The 23,820-nt window shown below is 37.2% G+C and overlaps 1 protein-coding gene across 2 annotated transcripts; it reads right to left on the bottom strand.

The window, feature by feature from the left end:
- Positions 1–678: 678 nt before the first annotated feature.
- LOC128649628 (oocyte zinc finger protein XlCOF19) lies at positions 679–20,407 on the bottom strand. 2 transcript variants are annotated; one of them, XM_053702997.1, is made up of 5 exons: positions 20,357–20,407; positions 19,886–19,959; positions 12,530–12,649; positions 10,017–10,117; positions 679–2,900 (listed from the first exon to the last, which is right to left on the bottom strand). In XM_053702997.1, the coding sequence occupies exon 5, from the start codon at positions 2,890–2,892 to the stop codon at positions 2,077–2,079; it is 816 nt and encodes a 271-aa protein (XP_053558972.1). In that variant the 5' UTR covers positions 2,893–2,900; positions 10,017–10,117; positions 12,530–12,649; positions 19,886–19,959; positions 20,357–20,407; the 3' UTR covers positions 679–2,076. The 2 variants fall into 2 exon arrangements, with proteins under 2 accessions (XP_053558972.1, XP_053558971.1); XM_053702996.1 differs by lacking the exon at positions 10,017–10,117.
- Positions 20,408–23,820: the final 3,413 nt, after the last annotated feature.

The following is a 23,820-nucleotide window of genomic DNA, read 5'->3' as shown; positions in this document are numbered from 1 at the left end:
CTGTCCCTGATTGTCCATAGCAAAGGAAGAAAGATAAACAACATTCAAGGCTTTTCAAAGGGTGTGTCCCAGACCTGCATAACAATTACATTTTTAATACAGTTTTAAATACTTTGTATGCAGTAAACAATAACTGATGCATAAATGAAAAATTGACCTTATTATCCCTTTAAAGAATCATTGACCATGTTGAGCTTAAATGAACACTGAACCCAAATTATTTCTTTCATGATTCAGATAGAGCATGAAATGTTAAGCAACTTTCTAATTTACTCCTATTATCAATTTTTCTTTGTTCTCTTGCTATCTTTATTTAAAAAGCAGGAATGTGATGCATAGGAGCCGGGCCCTTTTTAGTTGAGAACCTGGGTTGTGCTTGCTTATTGGTGGGTAGATGTAAGTCTCCAATAAGCAAGCGCTATCCATGGTACTGAACCTAAAATGGGCTGGCTGCTTATAGGAGTAATAATAAGAGTAAATTAGAAAGTTGCTTACATTTCATGCTCTATCTGAATCATGAAAGAAAAAAATTGGGTTCAGAGTCTCTTTAATATTTTAAATATTGCTAGCCTAACTTTATTGGAAAAAAAAGATAAAGCTTTGTAAAAGGATGACAATTAAATATCAAGTGCTATTGCATGAGAACATAAGTGCACCATCATTTGTGTAGTCCATATATTCAATTTAAAGAAATATTACATTTATTTTTTAAGTATTGCATAAGATCTGCATATGAAATACATTTTGAAAGTATTTAAAACTGTCATTGTCATATGATGCAGATGTTTGGAAATCATGAACAATTGTAAATGAGTTTGTGTTCTGCTCAATCACTGTATAACCGGGTCATGCAATTTGCAACATTTTTGCAACAGAATTACAGAATTTGAATTCCAGCCTAGCTAATGTGAAGCAAGCACTATTTTATGACAAAAGCAAGCACATTTAAATAATTAAAGGGACAGTATACACCAATTTTTATATAACTGCATGTAATAGGCACTACTATAAAGAAGAATATACTTTTAAAAAGTTACGGAGCTCCCAGTTTAGCACTGTTGATTAGGTTAGTCTGAAAATCAGCACAATGTTCTAAAAAAATAAGTAAAACTGTACATTGTTACAAAAGCAATACCGAATGGCTATATAACTACAAAACATTTATGCAAGAAAAATCTAGTGTACAATGTCCCTTTAATGCACCTTGCAAAGATGCTTTTTGTTTATTAATTAAATTTATTGGCAATTAATTAAAAGGCCATGCAATCCCCCCTAAAAAAATAAGATTTGCTAAGTCAAATGTGTAGATGTCAATCCATTATTTATGTTATTAATTCCCTTCAGTAAAATAAGGGACTTTACACTCCCTCTGTGTGGCTCATTATACATAGGGAAGTGCACAACACCATTGTGATAAGGGCTTAGCAGCTGACATTGCCAGGAAGGAGAAGGAAGCTTGGCAAAAACACAGAGCGGTTGCCATCTGACACTACCAGCTTAAGGAGGAGGAGATTTCTGCAGCAGAGAGTAGCAGTGCTTAGAGAGCTGCAGGGAGATTCCTATATTGCAATTGCAGAGAATCAACAAGTGTGCATGTGATGGGAAGTGAACCTGCAGCCTAATAAATATGCAAATACTCATTATGAGGTGAGCAGCAATTGGAAACTTTAGTGAACAGAATTTTGGAGGGGCGCTATGGAGCACTACAGATTTCTCCTGTTATTCTGGAAAGGTTATATAACTTTGTTCACAATGAAAGTACATATTTGAGTATAACAACTTATATTAATAACTTATATGATAAGTGGAAGTATGAAGTTTACTGGCTCTTTAATGTCCCTTTAAATGTCATCTCATTCTCCCCCTCATAATCCTTGATGCGTAAAGAAAACAGTCAAAACACAAAGCAATTTATTGTAGGGACTTATACTGAGTGAGAAAGCAAGAGTAAATGTTTCCACTGGCACATCATTTCAATGTTGTAATCCATAATGAAGATATTTTATAAGATATTACTAATAAAAACATGACTATGACAGGGAATTAAAGGGACATTCACTGCATTTTATGTTCATATTAGAATGTCCTTTTAAACGATTGACAATTTTCAGCTGTTTCATGTTTAACAAGTGATGGATAGTCAAGAAAACTTTGGCCGCATTCAGAACATATGTAAAGTTTCTTTGCATTGTGTGTTCTCCGGTGTTTAGCTAGGGATGAGCTGTCAATAAAACCTTTACCACATTCTATACAAACATATGGCCTTTCTCCAGTGTGCGTTCTCTGATGGACAATTAAATTGGAGCGATCCGAAAAGCCTTTCCCACATGAAGAACAAGAATATGGTTTTTCACCAGTGTGAACTCTCACGTGCCGTACAAGAGCAGAGTAATCGGTAAAGCTCTTGCCACATGAAGTGCATGAGAATGGCTTCTCGCCAGTATGAGTCCTCTGGTGTGTTACAAGATTGGAACTCTGATTGAAACTTTTCCCACACTCTGTGCATACGTATGGTTTTGCTCCAGTGTGAACCCTTTTATGTCGAACAAGATGAGAACTGTGGCTAAAGCTTTTTTCACATATGCAACACACATATGGCTTCACACCTGTGTGAATAATCTCATGCATCGCAAGGTTGGAACCGCGAGCAAACTTCTTGCCACATGTGGAACAATTAAACTGCTTGTCTTCTATGGTTCCTAAACAAGAGTAAATGATACACTTATCATTTGACTTAGACTGTTCTTGAATGTGCTCTTGTGAATTACATTTATCAACAAGATTCTGCTTTACAGAACCATTGAATGTCTCTGGGATATTTTGATCTGGCCCTGGGGATGGTTTGCAAGTCTCCTTCTCAAACTCACAGTGGGGTATAGCAGCATCTTCCATTGTCCAGTCTGTTGAACAGAGATATTTGTTAGAAACATTTGTTATTCTTCATCACCAACAAAGAAAGACTCACAAAAGTACAAACACCACTGTATTAGAGAAGAATGTCCAGTAGCACAAGTGTGAGATCAAACCTTATAAAAACGAAATGTATGCTTATCTGATAAATTTCTTTCTTACTTGACACGGTAAGTCCAAAGATCATCATCAATTACTGTTGGGAATATTACTGCTGGCCAGCAGGAGGAGGCAAAGAGCACCACAGCAAAGCTGTTAAATATCACTCCCCTACCCACAATCCCCCAGTCATTCGACCAAAGGGAAAAGAGAGAAAGGAAGTAACACAATGTGCAGAGGTGCCTGAGGTGTATATAAAAAGAAACTGTCTGAATTCAGGGCGGGCCGTGGACTCACCTTGTCAAGAATTAAATACATTTATCAGGTAAGCATACATTTTGCTTTCTTTCTAATGACACGTTGAGTCCACAGATCATTGTCAATTACTGTTGGGAACCAATACCCAAGCCAGAGGACACAGATGATAAGGGAGGGACAAGACAGGAACCTAAAAAGAAGGCACCACTGCTTGAAGAACCTTTCTCCCAAAAGAAGCCTCAGCCGAGGCAAAAGTATCAAATTTATAGAATTTGGAAAAAGTGTGCAAAGATGACCAAGTTGCAGTCTTGCAAATCTGTTCCACAGAAGCTTAATTTTTATAAGGCCCAGGAAGAAGAAACAGCCCTTGTGGAATGAGATGTGGCTTTCTCAGGAGGTTGCTGTCTAGCAGTCTCATATGCCAAGCGAATAACGCTCTTCAGCCAAAGGGAAAGTGAAGTAGCCGTAGCTTTCTGACACTTGCGTTTCCCAGGAAAGCAAACAAACAATGCAGAAGACTGACAAAAGTTCTTAGTTGCCTACAAATAAAATTTTAGCGCTCACACAACATCCAGATTATGCAACAAGCTTTCTTTGTGAGAAGAAGGATTAGGACACAAAGAAGGTACAATGATTTCCTGATTAATATTCTTGACGGAAACAACCTTGGGCAGGAAACCAAACTTAGTACACAGAACCACCTTATCAGGGTGAAATATAAGATACAGGGAATCACACTGTAAAGCAGAGAGTTCAGAAACTCTCCAAGCAGAGGAAATAGCAACAAGAAACAAAACTTTCCAAGATAACATCTTAATATCTAAAGAATGCATAGGCTCAAACGGAGCCTGTTGTAAAACTTTAAGAACAAAGTTAAGACTCCATGGAGGAGTAACAGGTTTAAACACAGGCCAAATTCTTACCAAGGTCTGACAAAACGATTGCATGTCTGGCACATCCGCCAAGCACTTATGTTACAAAATAGACAATGCCAAAATATGACCCTTTAGAGTACTTGCCGACAAACCCTTCTCCAGACCTACCTGGAGTAAGGAAAAAATCCTAGGAATCCTTACTCTACTCCAAGAGTATCCTTTGGATTCACACCAATACAAGTATTTACGCCAGATCTTATGGTAAATCCTGCGAGTCACAGGCTTACGAGCCTGAATCAAGGTCTCAATGACCGACTCTGAAAATCCAAGCTTAGATAAAATTAAGCGTTCAATCTCCAAGCAGTCAGCTTCAGAAAAACAAGATTTGGAAGAAGGAAGGGATCCTGAAGTAGAAAATCCTTCCTCAGAGGCAGTCTCCAAGGTGGGAAGGATGACATTTCCACTAGGTCTGCATACCAAATCCTGTGAGGCCATGCCGGGGCTATAAGAATTACAGACGCCCGCTCCTGCTTGATTCGAGCAATGACTCTTGGAAGGAGAGCAAACGGAGGAAACAGGTATGCTAGACTAAAGTTCCAAGGAACAGCCAGAGCATCAATCAGAAATGCCTGCACCTCTCTTGACCTCGAGCTGTATCTCAGAAGTTTGGCATTCTGATGAGAAGCCATGAGATCCAACTCCGGGTGCCCCCACTTGAGGGTCAAGCTGGAAAACACATCCGAAAGAAGTTCCCACTCCCCGGGATGAAAAGTCTGTCTGCTCAGAAAATCTGCTTCCCAATTGTCCACTCCTGGGATGTGGATCTCAGAAAGACAGCAGTTGTGTGTCTCCGCCCACTGAATAATTCGGCCCACCTCTGTCATGGCCAAGGAACTCCGAGTTCCCCCCTGGTGGTTGATGTAGGCCACCAAGGTTATGTTGTCTGACTGGAATCTGATAAACCAGGCTAAGGCTAACTGAGGCCAGGCCAGAAGATTGCTCTCAGCTCCAAGATGTTTATGGGCAGGACTGACTCCTCCTGGGTCCATAAGCCCTGAGCCTTCAACGAGTCCCATACTGCTCCCCAACCTAGAAGGCTGGCATCCATGGTAACAATCACCCAGGAGGGTCTGCGGAAGCAAGTACCCTGGGAGAGATGATTCTGAGAAAGCCACCATGGAAGAGAGTCTATTGACGCCTGATCTAGATCTACACATGGAGGTAGGTCCGTATAGTCCCTGTTCCATTGTCTGAGCATGCATAACTGCAGAGGTCTGAGATGGAACCGAGCAAACGGAATGATGTCCATGGAAGCCACCATCAGACCGATTACCTCTATACATTGAGCCACTGACGGCCATGGAGAGGACTAAAGGGCAAGACAAGAGTCGAAAATTTATGGTCTATTATGGTCCCAAAAAATACGACCCTTGTAGCTGGAACCAGAGAACTTTTTTCCTGATTCATTCCATCCGTGGGATCGAAGAAAAGACAACAAGATCTCCATATGAGATTCTGCTTGTTGAAAAGATGGCGCCTGAACCAGAATGTCGTCCAGATAAGGTGCCACTGCAATGCCCCGAGATCGAAGCACAGCTAAAAGAGCCCCCAGAACCTTTGAAAAAATTCTGGGAGCTGTGGCAAGGCCAAATGGATTGGCCACAAACTTGAAATGATTTTCTAAAAAGGCGAATCTCAGAAACTTGTGATGGTCCCTGTGAATGAGAACATGAAGGTATGCATCCTTTAGGTCTATGGTTGACATGAACTGACCCGCTTGTACCAAGGAGCATAGAATGGAGCATATATTCTCCATCTTGAAGGATGGCACTCTGAGAAACTTGTTTAAACATTTTAGATCTAGGGTTGGTCGAAAAGTTTCCTCCTTTTTGAGAACTACAAAGAGATTTTAGTAAAAACTGGAACTATTACCCCCAGGGCAGCAAGGTCTTTGACACAATTTAAGAACGCCTCTCTTTTTATCTGGTCTACAGATAATCTGGAGAGGAGAAACCTGCCTCTGGGAGGAAAAGATTTGAAGTCTATTTTGTATCCCTGGGAGACAATGTCCACCGCCCAGGGATCCGGTACATCTCTTATCCAAGCCTGGGGAAAAAAGAGAGAGTCTGCCCCCTACAAGATCCGCTCCCGGATCGGGGGCCAACCCTTCATGCTAATTTGGAATCAGCTGAAGGCTTTTTAGATTGCTTTCCCTTATTCCAGGACTGGTTGGGCTTCCAGGAAGATTTGGCTTGATCTTGCTTTAAAGTTACGAAAGGAATGAAAATTACTTTGACGTTCCTTCTGCTTATTCTTTTTATCTTGAGGAACAAAAGGACCCTTCCCTCCAGTAATATCTGAGATAATTTTGACCAAACCAGGTCCAAACAAGGTCTTACCCTTGTAAGGAATAGCCATGAGCTTAGATTTAGATGAAACATCCGCAGACCAGGACTTCAACCACAAGGCCCTGCGGGCTAGGACCGCAAAACCAGAAATTTTGGCTCCCAGTTTAATAACCTGTAAGGAAGCATCTGTAATGTAGGAATTGGCTAACTTGAGAGCCTCAATCCTGTCCTGGATCTCATCAAGAGGGGTATCCGTCTGAAGAGATTCAGAAAACAAATCAAACCAGTAAGCCACAGCCCTGGTAACAGTGGAGATACACACCGCAGGTTGCCATTGTAGACCCTGGTGGACATACATCTTTTATAGTAAAGCCTCCAATTTTGTATCCATTGGATCTATAAAAGAACAACTATCCTCTATGGGAATAGAAGTCCTCTTGGCCAAAGTGGAGATCACTCCTTCTACCTTAGGAACAGTCTGCCACGACTCCTTAATAGAATCCGCTATAGGAAACATCTTCTTAAAAATAGGAGATGGATAAAAGGGAATACCAGGTATTTCCCATTCTCGAGCAATAATCTCTGCAGCACGGTCAGGAACCGGAAAATACTCCACCGCGGAGGGAACATCAAAGTTTTTGTTCAATTTACTATAATTTTTAGGATTGCCTATTATAGTTGTGTCGGAGTCGTCCAAAATAGTCAAAACCTCCTTAAGTAATAAGTGATGGTGTTCTAGCTTAAATCTGAAGGATACCACTTCAGCATCAGAAGAAGGAATTACACTGTCTGAGTCTGAGATTTCCCCCTCAGATGCTACCGACATGTCATCTTCCTCAGGCTTATGGGAAGGGACACTCTGGATAGCCAGAAGTTGCTCAGAAACTGTTTCCTTAAATTTCCTTTTACGCCTTCCCTGCAACATGGGGAAAGCTGACAAGCCCTCAGATACCGCAAGGGATACCTGGGAAGCAATGTCTTGTAGAGAAAATCCTACAGGATTGCAAGAGGAAACACAGGGCACTGTATGTGGAGACTGAAAAAGTTGGGACGCTTGAGGAGAAAGCTGCAGCATATCTGCAACAGGAGACACCTGAACAGCATTTGCCTGGGATAATGGTGGCCCATGGTTAAATATTTTATCTTTATAACTTAAAGTTCTCTCAATTCATGAGGAACAAAAAAGAAACTGGGGGTTCCACCTGAGCATCAAAACATAGCTGACAAGCAGTAACTTCGCCTGGGATAATGGTTTGAAAAGCCTCTTGATCCATCTTATGTAATAAATAAGGATAAAGTATAAAAAATATTTATTTGAAAATAAAAAATAAATGTGTACTGTGTCTTTAAACCGAAATGTGTGTTAGCGCAACAAACCAAATAGACCTCAGGCTACCTATACACCTCAGTAGCTTTATTGAGGTGCCTACCTGTCCTGAAGCTCATTTTCAAATACAGAGCCGTTACAGAGCCCTAACTGCCGAAAAAACGGCTTACAACAGTAATCTCCATGACCAAAAGTTAAAATATAAAAACTACTATAACACACTGAGCCACCATAACTCACCTCACAGTCTCAATGCCCAAACTGCCTAAAAGAAACCCCAAACATGAAGGTTTAATAAAGTCCCATATTAAATAAGACAGCTTTTAGCTGTAACAAGCGCCAGCAATCTCCTTGCAAAAGAAAATTCAAATGGCACTTACCTAAAAGTGCTGTCCGGCAGCTGGACAGTTCACCTGGTTAGAGAGGGTGCAGCACCTCACATGGACCTGTGAAGAGAGAAAAATTGAGTAAACCTACTCAGGTTTTTTAGTTAGGGCAGCAGATTCTTGAGAAAAAAACGCAGTGAGGATTGTACCTCACAAGTTCTCAAGTACTCAAAAGCCACCACTGCCCTACTGTATAGACTGATGTGGACTAGGCTAGACCCCAAAAAAGAACAGAGTAAGCTTACTCTGCTAAAAAAATAATAAAATCTTGATTGAAGTAAACCTCTTCAGACACCTAAACTTCACCTCCTCCTTGCACTACATGCAAAGAGAATGACTGGGGGATTGTGGGTAGGGGAGTGATTTTAAAAGCTTTGCTGAGGTGCTCTTTGCCTCCTTCTGCTGGCCAGGAGTGATTTTCCCAACAGTAATTGATGATGATCCGTGGACTCACTGTGTCATTAGAAATAAATAATCATTTTAAAAGGACACTGTATTTATTTTTCAATCATTCATGAAAGAGGAGTATTTAAACATGATGATTTTTTTTTTGCCTAAAATTGTAAGGTGAAATCTGTTTACATTTAACCAATTAAAGGGATATTATACAGTAGATTTTTCTTTGCATAAATGTTTTGTAGATGATCCATTTATATAGCCCATAAAGGTATTTTTTTTTTTTTAAATAGATAGTTTTGCTTATTTTTACATAACATTTCTCTGATTTTCAGACTCCTAACCAAGCCCCAAAGTTTTAGGAGAATACTTACATATACCGTCTCCAGCCTGCTTCTGATTGTGTAAAGGGTCTTTTAATATGCAGAGAAGTGGGGAGGGGGAAGTGTCTGCTATTTTCAACTTGCAGTGGGTGTTCCAGTAACATTTTAAACAGAGCTAAACTGGAAGCTTCTAAGTATGTTTTTAAATGGTTTTATACTGGATTTTTATATCAGTATCTGTGCATATTATTCTTTATAGTAGTGTCTATTACATGATGTTCTAAGAAAATTGGTGTATACTTTCCGTTTAAGGATGGAGTTTTTTTTCCATTTTCCATATATAAAATAATAGAGGTAATTTCGTCTTTCTTTCTCTGTTTTGGTTTCACCATAACTATCTTCTTTCTTGTTAAGTGCACCCATACATATTATATACAGTTTTTAACAGACACACAGGGCATTCTTGTAACTATGGGCTAGATTACAAGTGGAGCAGTAGTTTGCGCTTTTAGTTTGTATAGCTAAGTCGGACTTTACTATCACAGTGATAATAACTGTAATAGTACCGCCTTACTTTATGCTTATGACTATGATTTGTTATTCTTCTTTTTTCTATTGCTAGTTTTTGCTCAACTATGTTTGCACAAATATTTACCTGTACTTTTGTTTCGCTGATATTAAAAACTATAAATAAAAAATATATAAAAAAGAATGGAAGAAAAGGAAAAAAAATTACTAGTTGAAAGTAAAAAGTTTTGGCACTTGTGTTAACTCAACATGCGCAACGAGCCGAAGTTAAAATATCGTGACCACCGAAATGGATCTACCACCTGCCTAGATGATATAGCAATCACCAGCCCCTACAGAGTGCCTTAAAGCCAATATACCGGGAGAACCTCACTAGCAACCAGCATCATAAAATTAATGTTCTTCTTCAAGGAAGAAACAAATTGAATCTGATCCTGCTGGGGCCAGGATAAAATTACCCTTTTCCACTTATCAAAGAAGAGCCTCATGACCTTTTCCGATCCCCCGGCTAGGTATTGCCTCTCTGAAATCATTTGTACCTTAATCATATTAGTGAACTCGCTTACCGTCGGGGTCTCATGGGCTCCCCATTTGAGAAATATCATATGCCGGGCTGCCAAGATGACCATGTTGATTAATTGTCCCTCGTCTTTATGTCGCCCATATTCTTTTAAAAGAAAAATATATCTTAATTGAAGAACACACTCCTCTTGTAAAAACCTATTCACCCAGAATTGTATTCTGCTCCAAAACTGTCGGATTTTAGGGCAATCCCATATGCAATGTTGCAGATCTGCTCCTACCTTCTGACATTTAAAGCATTTCCCCTTATCCCCGTTCATTTCCCATTTGCTCATCCTCTTTGGGGTTAAATAAAAATTATTTAGAAGCTTAACCTGCGATTCTTTCCAACTTATTACTCTAGTGGCAGCATCTGCTAATTTGATACTCCTTTCAATATCTTCGTCTTGCACCGGATTAATATATTTAATGAAACATTCTCCTTTTGTTAATATGTTCTTTCCCTGATATATTTAATAGGAGTTTATACCAGTATGATATAGATCTTTTCCCCACCACATATAATTTCACTCCTGAATCAATTCCTGGGTCCCACACAATTCTATGTGTTTGCAGAGCTTTCAAAAGGTAACTTCGGGCTTGTAAGTAAGCAAAGAATGTATTTGTAGGTAACCGAAATTGTTCAGCCAATGTTTCAAATGTTTGTATCACTTACCCTTCACCCTGGACTAACTGAGAAAAATAGCACAACCCTCTCTGTGCCCAGATTTTAAAGGCCGAGTTATCATTAATCCCCGATATAAAATCGGGGGTACCAATAAGCGGCAAGTATTTAGATATATGGAAATCTTGACCTACTAATCCGCAGAATTTCTGCCATGCATGAACCACATTGGCAAAAGTTAAGAGCGTACTAACATTGCTGGGAAGTCTCCTAAATGGATGGTGTAGGATTGCCTTAAGATCAAAAGGTTTTAACAGCATAGATTCCATATCAAAATAGGTCACATTATTAGCTTCCGTTACCCAGTCTACTCCAAATTTCATAAGGGCCACTATATTATATCTTACAATGTCCTGGAGGTATCATTTCATATGTCGATAGAAATGTTGCATGCTCAGCAGTACTTATTAGGGTGTTCAGCATTTACACATGCAGGGGTACACTGGAAACTGTCTGATTCCTAAAGCAAAATGTGCTTCTGGCTCTTCAAGTTTCTTTTTAACTCCTTAATGACCTTTATGTTAGCAGTTGTTTTAGCCTGGCAGGGTATTATTTTGATATTTACAAATGAGTATTTGTCTGTATTTAAAAGTACAATAAAGCCAAACATTTTCTTTCATGATTCAGAAAGAGAAAACTATTTTAAACAAGATCTCAATTTACTTCTATTATTTAATTTGCTTCATTCTTTAGATATCCTTTGTTGAAGAAATAACGCTGCACTTTTTTTTTAATTTCTTTTTTTTTTTATAACATATGTTCTAATAAAGTATTGACATTTCACCTTAATATCCCTATGCTAAGATGCATAATTGAGTTTACATACATTATACAAAAAAAAAAAAAAATATTGGGAGGAGTATCCCAATTATCCACTGTGAAAATCTGGCATGTGCATTCTATGGGCGCGGGAAAATTTAGGGCTGGTCTAAAAAATGACCAGGGCTGCTTTTCATTCCCATTGCGGCCCTGCTTATAACTTTTTTGTGCAATATTTGTTTTTTAATAATTGTTATTAGACAGTGTTATTATGAGTGTAACTGTACTTTGTAATGTATTTTTTATGTGTTTTGCGACACTTTTTCATTTTGTGAAACAGTTAACCAGAGCTCTGGGGACGTGGTAATCATTCTAGCGTAAATCTCATTTGCACTCAAGCGATCGCATTTACTTTCAACTTGTAATAAGAGCGAGAAACCCGGCGCTCGCAAACACCCGCAATAAACCCCTTTTCGCTCACACATAACTGTTAAAGCCCCACTCGTAATCTGGCCCTTTGTTCTTTCTACTAATGCTTATTGGCTAACAGCTAATACTTGCTAACGTCTATTGGCTTATTAATTCTCATTGGCTGATACGCTTTAAGACCTTATTCTACTAAAGAAAAAATGCAGCAAAAGTGTAAATGTTAAAGGGACACTGAAGCCAATTTTTTTCTTTTGTGATTTAGATAGAGCATACAATTTTAAGCAACTTTCTAATTTACTCATATTATCAAATTTTCTTCATTTTCTTTGTATCTTTATTTGAAATGCAAGAATGTAATTTTAAATGCCGGCCCATTTTTGGTGAACAACCTGGGTTGTTCTTGCTGATTGGTGGATAAATTTATCCACCAATTAAAAAGTGCAGTCCACAGGTCTGAACCAAAAAAAAGCTTAGATGCCTTATTTTTCAAATAAAGATAACAAGAGAACGAAGACAAATTGATAATAGGCGTAAATGAGAAAGTTGCTTAAAATTGCATGCTCTATCAGAATCACGAAAGAAAAAAATTGGGTTCAGTGTCCCTTTAAGCTTAATTAGATAACAAACCATTTTTTTCTCACTTACCAAGTGCAGGATGACTTTTTCTGTAATTGGATCCCTAAAATTAATTTTCTTTTCATTGCATAATCTCTCTTACTCTTATTGAGAGGTATACCCGGTATCTATTTCAGAATTTATTGGCATCTGCAAAAAAAGAGAAATCAATTAAAGGGATAAGGAATGAATGAGACACTGGTAACAAAATATAGACTGTAGTTTCATAAGCAGCATTAGATCAGTAACTGATATCAGCTTTACATTACAAAATGATGTCAAGAAGCAGAAAAAAATGACAACTTGATTCATTCTCCCTGCAAACAATTTTGCCTGATTTTTTCATGTATCTAAAGAGATGTTAAAGGACCAGTAAATACAGTAGATATGTTTCTAATAAATTGCAAAGTTATGTCTGTTTCCACTCCTTCTGTACCATGTAACAGACATCAGCCAATCACAAATGCATATTCGTATAGTCTGTGAATTCTTGCACATGCTCAGTAGGAGCTGGTGACTCAAAAAGTGTAAATATAAAAAGACTGTGCACATTTTGTTAATTGAAGTGTAAATTGTAAAGTTGTTTAAAATTGCATGCTCTATCTGAGTCATGAAAGTTTAAAGGGACAGTCTACACCAGAATTTTTATTGTTTTAAAAGATAGATAATCCCTTTATTACCCATTTCCCAGTTTTTCATAACTAACACATTTATAATAATATACTTTTAACCTCTGTGATTATCTTGTATCTAAGCCTCTGCAAACTGCCCCTTTTTTCAGTTCTTTTGACAGACTTGCAGTCTAGCCAATCAGTGCCTGCTCCCAGATAACTTCTCGTGCACGAGCACAGTGTTATCTATATGAAATACGTGAACTAACACCCTCTAGTGGTGAAAAACTGTTAAAATGCAATCTGAAAGAGGTGGGCTTCAAGGTCTAAGAAACTAGCATATGAACCTCCTAGGTTAAGCTTTCAACTAAGAATACCAAGAGAACAAAGCAAAATTGGTGATAAAAGTAAATTGGAAAATTGTTTAAAATTACATGCTCTATCTGAATCATGAAAGTTTATTTTGGCCTAAAAGACTATCAGTAAAAGTATGGCTCTGTCCAGATAAATTATTCTCTAAGGAATATCAAGTGTAATATTATTTATATTAATTATGTATTATATCATATTAAGTTTCGTTAAATTAAAAATAAATAAACCAGAAATCATAGCTAGAGTATCTCTGATGCCTGTGTGCCTTATAAATTAATCCTGACGCCCTGTCCTACAGCCATACTGCCCGCCATCTGCAGTCTCTCTGGGAGTGGGCACTGCCAAGCAGGTTAGCTGGCTGCTCTAGACCTGCACAAGAGAAAAAGAATGACACTAATTATACTGCACCCCCGCAGGGTGTCACTTAACACATGGTTGTCTTAACTACAGTGCTCAGTTTATAGCAGCCTGGGATATGTTTGTGCCCCCACCTCCAACCCCTCAGAGATTATGTTGTGAGCTGTGTGTGTAATTAGCCCACCTGTCATATATATGAAAATAATATATCTAAATATGTGTCATCTATATATCTAAGGGAAAATAATCAAAAAAACATTATCAAAATTACAGTAAATCACCTCAATTAGTTAGTTGTCCTTATAAACATTCATTTAATGTTTAGATTTTGTTCCAATTTTTTGCATTAGAAAAAAAAACAACAACAAAAAAACAAGGCACCACACTGCAGTTGTTCATTTTATACATGACAGCTGATGGAAATAATTTGCTTAAAGGGATATTCCAGCCAAAATTGAAAACCACATGGGTGCATTTTGGTATTAAACAGAAGCAATTTTGTAATATACATGCATTAGCAAAAATGCTTCTAATAAAACGTATAGCTGTATCAAAAGTGTATTTAAGTATGCACCGTGCACCAGCATTTTAAACACAGCACTTTCTCAGAGAGCCTAAGGCGCTTGTACCATCTGGTAATGACTCAATTTGTTAATTGCTGACATGATACAAGCCCCAGTGATAATCTGAGCAGCTGCATTATTTAAAATGTGGGTGCAGTGACAATATCTAGCTATGCTTCACATGCACATGCAGAGAACAATGTTAACATTAAAACAGTGATAACTTTTACTAGAAACATTTTTGCTAATGCATGTATATTGCAAATATCTTTCTATTCAAAGATGTGATTAATCTATGCACATTTCAATTTTGACTGTAATGTCCCTTTAAATGTATAAATTGTAGTGCATATGTCAGCTAATTGTACACTGATTGCTTATATTGGTGTTAAACTAACTAGGATAATTTCACTTGAAAATGGTGCAATATAACTGTGAAAAGCTCACAGGAAAATATCACCTGAACATCTCTGTATAAAAAAGGAAGCAATTTTACCTCAACATTTCTTCAAATAACAATAGTAATTGCTCTATGAACAGTTATCAGCTACTGTCAGCTGCATGTTGAAAAGAAACAAAACAAATTGCCTTCATCAGTGCTGATGACACACTTTCTTTTATTGTGATCTTATGAGATTTCACTGAAATCTCGTGAGATTTACTAGTAAACCTTCTTAAACCGAGGAGGGAAATAACGTGACTGTGCCTGCACATGCCAGATGCACTCCCCCTTTGCAAGTCCCAGAACTAGCATTCTGATTGGTTGTTTAAAGTTCCTTTACAATGGATTGAGACTATTTTGAGGTAAAATATCTTCCTTTTTTTAATACATAGAGATGCTCAGGTGATATTTTATAGTCAGCTTTTTACAGATATTCTGCATCACTTTCAATTGATTCAACATTTTGTAAGATAAGAATGATTTAAGATTTAGATTTAAAATGAGACGTTGGTGCTAAAAGTTGTGTAGGATATTTATATTCACTGTATACATAATGTTTTATTACACAGGAGAAATTTGCCCAAAAAATAAATTAGATCCTTATTCAGCAATCCTTATCTTGTCCTTACAGCACTTATTTATCTCTCATAAAGCACTTCACTAGCATTGCTAGCCTATTCTGGGTAAATCTAACAGTTTACTTTTAGAGTAACATCTAGGATTAAAGGGACAGTAAACACCTTGTAATAACAGAACTTTTCTGCAGTCTTGCAATAAAGTATACTATTAGGTGTGTTTTTTTATTTTATATTTTAATTGATGAACAATTGCTGCAATTGTTGTTTTTTATAGTTAAACTACACCCACTACTTGCCCTATTTAGAGTAGCCTATCTAGATTTTTAGTAGCCAATCTAGACTTTTTACTGGAGAAGATACAGCTAGCCATGTTCATTTTGAAGTTCTTATTATCTTTGCTGAAGCAAATTAGGGACAGATATGTAACAGGTTAGGCTTATGAAGCCATGTGCCTAAAATACAAGAAGGGGCAAAATTAATAAAGTTTATTGAAAAGTTGTTGTATTGTGCACAATTTAACATTTTATTTTACAATCTCAAGGTGCTTTTAAGAGCAATCTATTGAGTCATGTGTTTTAAATATTACAAACAAAGCTTAATTCAAGCTGCTTTGAACACAATGTTGACAAACCAGGCAAACAAAGACTGTCATGCATCAGCCATAAATGTCAGGTATCTATGTTAAATTTAAGTGACAGTCTTATCAAAAATAAACTTTCATGATTCATATAGGACATGCAATTTTAAACTACTTTCCAATTTACTTTTATCATCAAATTTGTTTTGTACTCTTGGTATTCTTTGTTGAAAGCTAAACATAGGTGGGCTCATATGCTAATTTCTAAGCCCTTGAAGGCCGCTTCTTACCTCAGTGCATTTTGACAGTTTTTCACAATTAGACAGCACTAGTTCATGTGGGCCATATAGATAAAACATAGTGCGCAGTCCCGTGGAGTTATTTATGAGTCTGCACTGATTAGGTAAAATGCAAGTCTGTCAAAAGAACTGAAATAAGTCGACAGTCTGCAGAGGCTTAGATACAAAGTAATCACAGAGGCATATTAATATAACCATATTGATTATGTAAAACTGGGGAATGGTAATAAAGGGATTATCTATCTTTTTAAGCAATAATAATTCTGGAGTCAACTGTCCCTTTAATTAAAAAAAGTAGGTCAAGACACAGATAGGAAGGGAAAAGCTATAAAGTAAGTGGTTGCCATTATATGCCGAGACATGGTGGAGGTTTGCAAGAAACATCTTATTTTAACATAAATTTCCCAGATTAGTACAAATAATCCCATGTGAACATCTGTTAAAAAAGGGGGAAAAAGAAATAGCATTTATTCGCCTAGTAGCGACCTAAACCCAGGCTCAACAAATATTGAGAACCTGAGAGACGAAACTAAATAAATAAAAATGGCACCTGGTAATTGCCCCTTAGCCCTGTCCTACAGTAGAGAAGTGGCATGCAGTGGCAAAGTTGCTTACCATTTCCACCTCCCTACGAAGTATCGACATAGCAACCAGATTTAGCATTCCCCTCACTCCTTTTATTTCTTCAACTACAGCTGTCATAGGGAGGCAGCATACCACATACAGAAGACAGTGTGAGCATTTAAAGGGATTTGATACCCAAAGTTTTTTCTTTTGTGATTCAGACAGAGCATACTATTTTTAAAAAGTTTCCAATTTATTTCTATTATCAAATTTGCTTTGTTTCCATTATATTTTGTGTTGAATACATACTTAGGTAGGTGTCTGGAGCAGTACATGGCAGGAAATAGCGCTGCTAGTTATCTTGGAAATGGATAACATTCTTTCAAAACTATTGCCATATATTGCTCCAGAAATGGGTTGGCTCCTAAGCATACATCCTTGCATTTCAATAAAAGATACTAAGAGAACAAAGGCAAATTGATAATAGAAGTAAATTAGAAAGTTGTTAAAATTGCATGCTCTATCTGAATGATGAAATAAAACATGTGGGTTTTATATCCCTTTAAGGAGGTAATCAAGTGGTTAAATAACTGCTGAAGCAAAAACATTGAGGAAGTGTCCAAGTGGGGAGGCCCTAACAAAGCCCTTATTTCGACCCCTCCACAGCTTTTGAAAGATGGAGTTTTGAATGTTTTTCAAAGATTTGAGTTCTTTTTGAAAAGGGGTAAAAAGGTAATCCTCTGAAGCTATAGCCAATGCAGAGTTTTGACTTATGGGAGACAGGTGCTATTACAGAGTTTAGCTTACAGGGGAATGAGGACATATAATTTGAAAGAATGCAATTCCATCATTTAAATAAGTCATATGTCCCTCTAAAGTAGGTAATCACCATGGCAATCCATGACAGTGTCACTGTCTGTATCTGCTGCAGTGATGCTTTGTGTGGTGTGTGAGGGAAGGAGGAAGGTGGGTGGGGCAGCCCATCACTGGAGGAGGGAGGGGGAAGGGTTCCCTACGCTACAGAATATAAATCATTAAGAGAGAGGGAGGAATGGGTCCCTACACTGCGGCAAAGGGGATTATGAGAGGGATGCCCTACACACGATCACTTGGAGGGGAAGGTGGGGAGAGTAAGGGAGACCACTACACTACAGAAAACTCTTAATTGGGAGACTTAGATATTTTGGTTTATAAATTAGGTACGTTGCAGCCGAAAGATCTCAATTGGGATTTTCATTGGACACTATTCTTGTGAATTTATTTTGGGGGTTTTCTTCCCCCTTTTTTGGCATACAATACAGTGCCTTAAAGGGACATTAAAGCCAAACAGTTTATTTCACGATTGAGATAGAGCATACATATATAAACAACTTTTCAATTTACTTCTATTATCAATTTTGCTTCATTCTCTTGGAATCTTTTCTTGGAGAAGCAGCAATGCACTACTGGGAACTAGCTGGACACATTTTTAAGACAATCATAAGAGGCATATATGTTCAGCCACCAATCAGTAGCTAGATCCAAGCTTTTGAGCCTATCTAGATATGCTTTTCAGCAAAGAATACCAGGAGAATGATGAAAATTAGATAAAAGAAGTACATTAGAATGTTGTTTACATTTGTGTGATCTGTCTTAATTATGCTAGAAAATTTGGGGTTTAATTTCATTCCCTTTAATTCATCTGATCTAAAGTAATTTTTAACATATAGACAGATATTATACTACTAGTATTGTGAAAAAAATCAAGACTTCCTATTAAAAGAATGAGATGTATTTATAATAGATCGGGTCATTGTATTAGAGGAAGTGAAAATTTGGCGCTCAAACAGTGTATAAAAAGAATCAGTGTATATGTGATTTTAGTGACATGACTGTTTTTCTCTGAAATTCCTGGTAGCAAAGGGGTTACATTTTTCTTTCATAATTCAGATAGAGCAAAGAATTTTAGACAATATTCCAATTTAATTCTATTATCAAATGTGCTTTATTTTCTTGGTATCTGTCGTTGAACTACAGTGAACTAGCTGAAAACATTAGATGAGACAATAACATGAGGTATATATGTGCAGCCACCAATCAGCAGCTACTAGTCTATTGCTGTTCCTGGGCTTACCTAGGTATACTTTTCAACAAAGGATACAAAGAGTACAAAGCAAATTAGATAATAGAAGTAAATTGGAAAGATGTTTAAAATGGTATGCTGTGTCTAAATAGTAAAAGAAAATGTTTGGGTTTTAAATCCCTTTAATTCAAAATTGGATGAATTTTGGTGCAAGTATTTATTGTTGAAAACCAAATATTGTTTCTTTCATGATTCAGATAGAGCATGCAATTTCAAGCAACTTTCTAATTTACTCCTATGTTCAAATTTTCTTCGTTCTTTTGGTATCTAAAAAGGCAGGAATGTAAGTTTAGAAGTCGGACCATTTTTGGTTCAGAACCTGGGTAACGCTTGCTGATTGGTGGCTACATTCATGAAAGAAACAAATTTGGGTTTCATATCCCTGTAAATTATTTTTACATACACACAATGTCAAAATTGGAGAATTAAACCCACTGTTGGAGAACTTTGTGTATTTTTAAAATGCATCTAATATTATGTGGTGACATATTTTACTCCTACTTATCTGAATTGTGGGGGAAATATCTTTTTTCATCTTTGAATTTAATTACTGGTTTTTAATTGAAAACCATAGATATAGATTCCTATATGTTAGGAGGCTAAAGTGATGCTAAATAAGGGACTATTCGGTTAGGACGTAATGATCATGCAACCTATAGAAAATTAAGCATACATTTTTTTTTTATCTATTTTGTTTTTTACTTTCTGCCTGATGGCTTATCTCATATTTCGGTATTTATAAAATAATTAAAAATGGAAAAAAATATTGTTTGTGTTAGTAACTCACAGATAACTCAGTTAAATTGTTGTTTAAATGTAATGAGTGCAAATGAGTTCAGCACAGTGCTGAGAAAGGGTTACTTAGTTTAAAAAAAACAAAAACGCATGGTTAGTTTTTTACATTAACGTCTCTGGAAATGACACTTCATTGTTTATGCATTTGTTCCATGTTTCTTTAATCCATATCTGGAAAACCTGGAGAAAAGAAAAGTTTGTAAGAGAAATCATACAGCATAACAAAAATATAAAATTACACTTTTTTAGAAATTCATTTTTCAAAATATTTTCCCCTAAATCTCTTAAATCCTGAAACAGTCCTTGTTACATATTATTAGTTCCATGTCTATTGATGGCTGAATTTGTTATAGCCATCTAGCTATTTTCTAACACTGTTACACTCTTATGTAATTGTATTTATTAGATCTAAAATAGCCATTAAGTTTTTTATTAGATTGACACTCTCAGTATGAGAAGAAATTGTTATTTTTTCTGTAAAAGTGCAACATTTATCTACCTGGCTATAAATTAACATCACACACAGTATTTAGGTGACACAGCAGTACAAACACACACAAGGCATATATGAAATTACCTATTTAGGACTCTATCAGTCTTCTGCAGCTTGCTCTCCTATAGTTCCCAGCCTAAACCGGAAGTAGGAATCAGAAGACAATGTTTCCATCTATTGGCTAATGTCATGTTATGGCAACCCCCACCAGAATCTCCTATAGAATTATGGGAATTGTAGTTATTATTCCTCCAACAGATCCAGATAATGCATTTGAAGTATGTGCATCATGTGCTTATATGAACTGTAGCTCTTAAGTGTGTAAACTTCAAAGGGACATAATAGTGTAAAAATAAATGCTCTAGTGTGTTAGATCATTTTATTATTGCACTGTTGCTTGCAAATAACTATCGGCTAGATTACGAGTCTTGCGTTATGAGTAAAAAAAGCAGCGTTAAGCCTCATAATGCTGCTTTTTTTTACTACCGCTGGTATTAAGAGTCTTGCAGATTTAGGGGCACCGCACACTTTTTTGGCCTTACCGCAAATCAACTTACACAAATTGCGTATAGTCTTTTTTCTATGGGACTTCCATAGCGCCGGTATTACGAGCTTGTCCTGGGAGGCCAAAAAGTGAGCGGTACACCCTATCCCGTCAAGATTCGTACCGCATTCTAAAGTCAGTAGTTATGAGTTTTACACTACAAAGCCGTAGCATAAAACTCATAACTAAACTGCTAAAAAGTACACTAACACCCATAAACTACCTATTAACCCCTAAACCGAGGCCCTCCCGCATTGCAAACACTAAAATAAAATGATTAATCCCTAATCTGCCGCTTCGGACATCGCCGCCACCATAATAAACATATTAACCCCTAAACTGCCGCACTCCCGCCTCGCAAACACTAGTTAAATATTATTAACCCCTAATCTGCTGTCCCTAACATCGCCGCCACCTATCTACATTTATTAACCCCTAATCTGCCGCCCCCAACATCGCCACCACTATTCTAAATTTATTAACCCCTAAACCTTAGTCTAACCCTAACCCTAACACCCCTGACTTAAATATAATTAAAATAAATCTAAATAAAATTACTATCATTACCTAAATAATCCCTATTTAAAACTAAATACTTACCTGTAAAATAAACCCTAAGCTAGCTACAATATAACTAATAGTTACATTGTATCTAGCTTAGGGTTTATTTTTATTTTACAGGCAAGTTTGTATTTATTTTAACTAGGTAGAATAGTTACTAAATAGTTATTAACTATTTAATAACTACCTAGCTAAAATAAATACAAATTTACCTGTAAAATAAAACCTAACCTAAGTTACACAAACATCTAACACTACACTACAATTAAATAAATTACCTAAATTAAATACAATTAAATAAATTAAATACAATTAGCTAAATTACAAAAAAACAAACAAACACTAAGGGCGCGATCCGATATAGATCGTAGTTTGCGGCGCAAGCGAGGGAACCCGCGTCGCCAGCAGTTTCAGCTCGCAACTCGAGCTATCCCATATACGGCGCCGTCAGATGCTAAAGTGCCGTAAGTCTCACAAACCAGCGATGTCCAGAAATCTGCGCAAGTACAAATTTCTGGCGTCGCCAGTGACTTACGGCACGTTAGAAACTGCCGGCGCCTACAAAACCTGACTAAAGCCTAAATCACCCGCACTGTCTAACACGCCTCCCTAACATAGCCCGACACGTCTAACACGCCTCCCTAACATAGCCCGACACGTCTAACCCTCTATCCGCTATCCCCCCTCACTATCCTAACAATAAAATATGTATTAACCCCTAAACCTCCACTTCCGGAGCCCGCCACTACCTAATAAAGTTATTAACCCCTAATCAGCCAATCAGATTTTTCTACCTTAATTCCAATTGGCTGATAGAATCCTATCAGCCAATCGGAATTCGACGGACGCCATCTTGGATGACGTCATTTAAAGGAACCTCATTCGTCAGGAAGTCGTCGTGCCGGATGGATGCTCCGCGGCGGAGGAGCGAAGGAAGAAGATTGAAGATGCCGATTTGCTTGAAGACATCGCCGATGGAAGAAGACTCTCTGCCGCTTGCTTGAAGACATCGCCCGGATGGAAGAAGACTTCACTGCCGCTTGCTGGAAAACATCGCCCGGATCGGATGAGGAGTTCGGCCTGGCTGGGTGAATACAAGGTAGGGAGATCTTCAGGGGGGTAGTGTTAGGTTTATTTAAGGGGGTTTGGGTTAGATTAGGGGTATGTGGGTGGTGGGTTGTAATGTTGGGGGGTGGTATTGTGTTTTTTTTTTTCAGGCAAAAGAGCAGTTTTCTTTGGGGCATGCCCCCACAAAAGGCCCTTTTAAGGGCTGGTAAGGTAAAAGAGCTTTGAACTTTTTTTTAACTTAGAATAGGGTAGGGAATTTTTTTATTTTGGGGGGCTTTATTATTTTATTAGGGGGCTTAGAATAGGTGTAATTAGCTTAAAAATCTTGTAATCTTTTTTTTATTTTTTGTAATTTAGTGTTTGTTTTTTTTGTAATTTAGTTTAGTTTATTTAATTGTATTTTTAGATAGATATTTGTAGTTTATTTAATTTATTGATAGTGTAGGTGTATTTGTAACTTAGGTTAGGATTTATTTTACAGGTAATTGGGTAATTATTTTAACTAGGTAGCTATTAAATAGGTAATAACTATTTAATAGCTATTATACCTAGTTAAAATAATTAACAATTTACCTGTAAAATAAATATAAACCGTAACATAGCTACAATGTAATTATTAATCTTAGAGTTTATTTTATAGGTAAGTATTTAGATTTAAATATGAATATTTTAGTTTATAATATGAATTAGATTTATTTAATAAGAATTTAGTTAGGGTTAGATAGAGTTAATATAGTTTATATAAATACTATAGTAACTATATTAACTATATTAACCCTAATATAATTAGGGTTAATATATATAATGTAATAACTATATTAACTATAATATACTTAGGGTTAATATAGATAATATAGCTGGCAGTGGGGTAGGTAGATTAAATTAGGGGTTAATAATTTTAATATAGATGGCGGCGGTGTAAGGGGTTCACATTAGGGGATAGATCAGTTAGATGGTGGCGGTTTTAGGGGTTCACATTAGGGGATAGATCAGTTAGATGGTGGCGGTTTTAGGGGCTCACGGTAGGGGGTTAGTTTATGTAGATGGCGGCGGTTTAGGGGTTAAATACTTTATTAGGGATTGCGGCGGGGGATCGCGGTTGACAGGGAGATAGACATTACGCATGCATTAGGTGTTAGGTTTTATTTAGCAGATCGCGGTTGACAGGGATATAGACATTGCGCATGCGTTAGGTGTTAGGTTTTATTTAGCAGATCGCGGTTGACAGGGAGATAGACATTGCGCATGCGTTAGGTGTTAGGTTTATTTAGCAGCCAGTTTACGGAGTTACGGGGATCCAATAGTCAGCGTAAGGCTTCTTACGGCTGCTTTTTGTGGCGAGGTGAAAATGGAGTAAGATTTCTCCATTTTCGCC

The sequence above is a fragment of the Bombina bombina genome, chromosome 2, assembly GCF_027579735.1.
Source record: "Bombina bombina isolate aBomBom1 chromosome 2, aBomBom1.pri, whole genome shotgun sequence".
Taxonomy (NCBI): Eukaryota; Metazoa; Chordata; class Amphibia; order Anura; family Bombinatoridae; genus Bombina; species Bombina bombina.
The sequence above is the reverse complement of the archived record's forward strand: the minus strand, read 5'-3'. Positions and strand labels throughout refer to the sequence as shown.

What these genes read in the sequence shown, in the direction of transcription:
- LOC128649628 (XM_053702997.1), bottom strand. Translation starts at nt 2,892, where the DNA reads ATGGAAGATGCTGCTATACCCCACTGTGAGTTTGAGAAGGAGACTTGC.